Source organism: Poecilia reticulata, chromosome 13, assembly GCF_904066995.2.
Source record: "Poecilia reticulata chromosome 13, P_reticulata-male-v2, whole genome shotgun sequence".
Lineage (NCBI taxonomy): Eukaryota > Metazoa > Chordata > Actinopteri > Cyprinodontiformes > Poeciliidae > Poecilia > Poecilia reticulata.
Window position 1 is genome coordinate 26,676,028 of NC_088842.1, and position 5,464 is coordinate 26,681,491.

Genomic DNA, 5,464 nt, shown 5'->3' on the forward strand with positions numbered 1-5,464 from the left:
TTATGAGATACCGGAGCAGTTGGAGAGAAGCCTCCTTAGGATAACAGCGTGCTCCAGCTCCCAGTTAATATGATCCTAAATCCAAGGTAAGCATAATTATAACTCATTATTCCGTAACATTTGCTATTGGGTTAAGAGTCAGTAAAAGGTCGGTTCGCCATTTTTTTATTTTATTTGGTTATAGTTGTGTTAGTTAGTTTTGTGTCGCCATGGAAACGCCTGCAGAACTGGCTTTATATGTAAACGAGTGAACTGTAAGTATCAGGAAAAAAGCTGCTGGATAGTTTCTGATTATATTCCTTCGTTTTAAATGCTTTTTCATCGTGTGGTGGTGTGTACATCGGTCGTTGTTTCAGCAAAGTGAGCTAGCTGCAGGTTAACCGTCAGAGCGTGCTAACTTTGTTAGCATATTTAACAGTGTTTTTTTTTTTATTAGATCGTTTTTATTTCAGTGCGATAAGAAGTTCGTTAATGTACTCGAAAAATTCAACAAGTTAATATGTATAATTATTTTGTGGCATAAATACAAGCACTAGCTAGTAGGTTAAAGCTCACTCCACAGCTTGTTGTATGCACGTTTTGTTATGCATAATGTGATTCACTATCTTTCCCGTTAAATTGTTTTTGTCGATATATAGACAAGAGTAAAATATGCAAGTACAATATGCATCAGTTTTCAAACTGTTTTCTTAGCAGTTTTATGTACTTAAGCTAATGCTGGAGATCTACAGCTTTAGATTGACAATATTTCTAAAAGCAATTAAAAATAAGAAAAATAGAAAAACAAGGAACTTAAAAAATCCCTAAAACAAGCAGGCCCTGTTGAAAATTTTAACTCTTTAACTTTACTCAACTTTCAGGATACCTACAAAAGAGACAGAGGAGGTTCCTTTGACCTGAACCTAAACCTAAACAGAGGTAAGTTGCAACTCTTGTGAAAATCCAATTCATAATATTGTCTGTTTAAATAAAAGTAATTAAGATCAAAACTAAAATCATTCTGATTATGTTCATGTATTTCACTGTTTTATAAAGATGAGAATTTCATTTTGAGAATTGATCAACCATTAAAATATTTTAGGGGAAAAATGTAAACAGAACTTTCAGACTTAAGCTCTACAATTTACCATTTAGTTGTGGAAACACTGGTAGAGTTTTCTTTATTACTTTTATGTAGTTTCTTTTTGTATTGGTTTATTATTGCAAATCTGCACAGCTGTTTGGTTGTCTATTATCTTGATTTTTTTAGCAGGAGCTTGAGTTTGAAATACAGTTTCTATCTGCCATGTAGGGTTGGAGAATAAATCAGTTATATGTATCACAACACACACGTGATCAATATCAATAGATAGTAAGTCTGATAGAATATTCAATATATAGAATATTCTCTGAACTCTGATCCGGAACCATATACCATTCTGGAGGATGTAGGCAGAGTCAATGCTACTCAACCTCTCAAGGCTAGCTCAGCTAGGTTGATGGCATCATTTAACTCTGGTGAACTAACAACAAGCTGTGGAGTAACTTGCGGAGCAGCAGTTTTATGTTTCACCACTGTGCCTCATAAATGTTTTTAAAAAACATTATGGTGTGAAAGCTGTGTATAAAATGGGAAAGGTCACATCACCAGTTTGGCTGTATTTCAGATACTTAAAAATAAAAAAAATATTAATATGAACTAATGTATCGTGAAATGTTTTTCAGTAATATCATCCAGCCCTACTATCATGTTCAAAATAAATCTTTTGCAATGTTATATTTTATTAGACATTATTCATTAGTTATTGTGTGTAATTCTCACAGGATGGATGAGATATATGACTTCTTAAAATCACGGGATGTTTCAGAGGAAGTCATACAACGACTGCAAAAGGATAAGGTAGCTAGATTGCTAAGGAAATCAGTACATTTAGAAGTTATCATACAACACTATTATAGAGACATGGTGAAGACAGATCAGTTTTATCATGTGACTGTTTTTACTGTTTTCCCCCCATTTTTATAGGTTAAATAACTGTTTTAACATTTTTTTTTCTAGATTGACTCCAGTGTCCTTCTGCTCATGACAGATGAGCAGCTTAAGGAGTATCTCCCATCTTATGGTGACCGACTGGCACTTCTCGGATATTGCAGACGAAGGGAAAATGATCCTGCTGGCCGGAAATCAAAACTTTTTGACCGATTGAGAGCCAAGATTTCAAGGAACAAAGGCAACAATCAAAAGCAGATCTCAGAAAATGTTAGCATCAGAAATGCTCAAAAAAGTGTTCGAAAAGTTGAGATAGGATGGATGAATTCTCGAGATGGGAAGTTTTTTCAAGTTCGGACAAAGAAAGGTGGTGGAACAAGAAAAATTGATGTGTCAAAGGACTGTAGAAAAAATGAATTAATTGAGAAGGCAGTGGGTTTGTTTTTTCCGTCTCAAAGAAATTCACAGGGAAGAATTACAGATTTTGAGGTTGACATGACAGATTTTCAGGAACATTCACTTGATGAACATATTACTGTTGGAGAACTTTATGAGCAGACAAAACTCCCGGTTTTGCGATTTTACCTAACAACCAAAAAGAAGGACACTGGCACTGACTCAGAACCAGACAACCTCAGTGGAAATGACCAAGACACTTTTAGTTTTTCTACTCGCTCTCAGTCTCAGTCTCTACTGACTCAATCCAAAGCACCAGACAGCATTGATGTCATATATGTTGGAACCAACAGTGTCCTGACAAACAGCAGCAGTGATAATGTTCACCTAGTTTACTCTACTGATGACATGGCTGATTTGTCCAATGTCCAAGAGCTACATGCAGGAATCAACGGGGACATTTTAGAAGACAGTGGCACTGTCACCTTTTTCACAGGACACATTTCTAACACAGATAGTCTCAGTCTTGATGACACCCTTCCTCTGTCTCCACAGCCATCTAGTCCAGTGCTTTCTTCTTCACTATTTGATTCTTTGAACGAGCCCATTGTTCAGAGAGAAGGGATTAAGAAAATCCTTGTTCTTCATCGTGGCCAGATCCTGAAAGAACTAATTTCACATTTTTGTGATCCAGGTGTCACTCAGGAGGACATATGCATTCAAGTGGTGCTTCCTGACGGAAGGCGAGAAAAGGCTATTGATGATGGAGGAGTTTTGAGGGATGTCCTCTCTGAGTTTTGGCAGGACTTTTATGAACAGTGCACAATGGGCAATAACTTTAAGGTGCCCTACTTGCGTCATGATTTTGGACAGCAACAATGGGAAAGCATTGGCCGAATTATTGCCTTTGGCTGGCAAAAACAGAAGTACCTGCCTATAAAACTTGCTCCAGTAATACTAGAACAAGCAGTTCTTGGTTCTATAAAGAGTCCTCTTGTTGATAGCTTTTTAAGGTATGTTACAGAGTACGATCGAATGATGTTTGAATCTTGCCTTTCAGATTTTCAGAGTGTTGACAGAGAAGAGCTTCTGGAAATCATGGATATCCATAACTGTCGAAGAGTACCAACAGGTGATAACATTGAGCTACTACTTGAGGAACTTGCCCACCAAAAGCTCATTCAGGAACCTGCCTTTGTTATTGAACAGTGGAGCACTGTCCTTTCCCCGCTGAAGTCAGAGATGGAAAGTATTACAGCTGCATATGAAAATCTCCAGCCAACATTAAGAAAGGTTATACAGTCAATTGTATACCCTGCAGTCATAAATGCACAGCAGAAAAACATCAGCAAATATTTAAGTTCTTATCTCAGAGAATCAGACTCACAACACCTGTCACTTTTTCTTCGGTTCTGCACAGGATCTGATTTGTTTCTTCAAAAAACTATCAGTGTTAGCTTCACTCAACTTCAAGGTATTCAGAGACGGCCAGTTGCCCACACATGCGGTTGCTACCTAGAGTTGCCAGTTAATTATGATAACTATCCAGAGTTTCGACACGAAATAAACAAGGTCCTAGAAAGTAGTGTATGGGTGATGGATATAGTGTAACAGACATCAGCTGAAGAACATATGAGTTTAAGGAATCTTTGGTAACACTTTATTTGAAGGGGTGTGCATAAGACTAACATGACACAGTCATAAACATGACATAACTCCTGTCATGAACATAATGAAGTCTTTATGAATGTTTATGACTGTTGTCATGAAGTGTCATTCGGTAAATAATGACACTTTTCATGCAAAGTTGCTCTAAAGGCTGCATTAAAAGTTCATTAAAAATGCCAACTTTGCATGATTTTGTAAATTATGATAATTTCATGCAAAGTTGGCATTTTTAATGGACTTTCAGTTTAACTTTTAGAGCAACTTTGCATTAAAAGTGTCGTTATTTACCGAATGACACTTCATGACAACAGTCATAAACATTCATAAAGACTTCATTATGTTCATGACAGGAGTTATGTCATGTTTATGACTGTGTCATGTTAGTCTTATGCACACCCCTTCAAATAAAGTGTTACCAAATCTTTTTGTATTAAACTTTCAAAGTTTAGCATTATCTTAACAGTTTTTTTCTACTTTTTGCAATTTATTTTTCTCTGGAGTATTTATAAGACCTGCAATGTCTCAGTAGGCACTTTCCTACTAGTGTTTATGTTTTTTTTTCTGTTTAAGTTCTCCAAAGTTAAAGTTTAAAGCATAAATTTAAGTTGGCCGTAAAATGTATTTTCTCAATATTTTGGGTTTAATAAATTTAAAGATTTTGTATTGTTACAAGAATTTTTTTACTTTTAATAATTTTACTTGAGGCTGAAAAAGCTGGTTTATTCCGCAATTAAAAATAAAATATGGCCGCCACGCTTGTAAACAAGCAGCTCTTAGTTGTATAAATAATTTATGAATAATTTCAGATGTTTTGTTTCTTATATTAGTCACAATTTAAATGTTCAGTGGATGAACATGTTGCTACTCTGTTTGAATGTGGTTCTGGGAGAAATGGAGTAAAGTGTTTTATTTACCCTTATTCCTGAAAACAGTTCTTTTGTTTACTCAGCATTTTATTAATATTTTTGTTATAAGTAAACATAACCTTAAAATATTTTCAGTAACAGATTGGTGCCATTACAGTTACTCAATATCAGATTTAACCAGAAAACTGAAAAAGAACACTTTTTTCTTTCTTTTTTTACACCTTGAAGCATTGTCATTATCTTAAAGAATTACTTAAAAAACTCAAAGGTGTCTGTAATGGCTATGTAGAGACTTTAATTTTGAAGTACAATAAACCACTTTTTCCAGTTTATATGTGTGATTTATTTGGGGTGGGGGAAGCTTTAAATCAGCATTGGGTTGCACACCTGAAAAATAATGAGGTTTCTACTGCAGTTCTCAATTCCTTTATTTCCTGTTTAAGAATCAGCATAATGTTAGAACTGTAATGCAATGATATTGATAATAAAGGGAAAATATCAAAACCAAAAATCATCTGACCATACTAGTGCAATGTATCAATATATTTTTCTAATGTCAGACTTA

At 35.1% G+C, this 5,464-nt stretch overlaps 1 protein-coding gene across 4 annotated transcripts; it reads left to right on the top strand.

The window, feature by feature from the left end:
- LOC145554664 (uncharacterized) lies at positions 1–5,231 on the top strand. 4 transcript variants are annotated; one of them, XR_014090647.1, is made up of 5 exons: positions 1–86; positions 861–918; positions 1,804–1,879; positions 2,039–2,239; positions 3,426–5,231. XR_014090647.1 is itself a non-coding variant. In XM_081614855.1 (4 exons), the coding sequence occupies exons 3-4, from the start codon at positions 1,805–1,807 to the stop codon at positions 3,974–3,976; spliced, it is 2,013 nt and encodes a 670-aa protein (XP_081470981.1). In that variant the 5' UTR covers positions 1–86; positions 861–918; position 1,804; the 3' UTR covers positions 3,977–5,231. The 4 variants fall into 4 exon arrangements, 3 of the variants coding, with proteins under 3 accessions (XP_081470981.1, XP_081470982.1, XP_081470983.1); XM_081614855.1 differs by having other exon boundaries at positions 2,039–5,231; XM_081614856.1 differs by lacking the exon at positions 1–86 and adding an exon at positions 165–254 and having other exon boundaries at positions 2,039–5,231.
- The last annotated feature ends 233 nt before the right edge of the window (positions 5,232–5,464 follow it).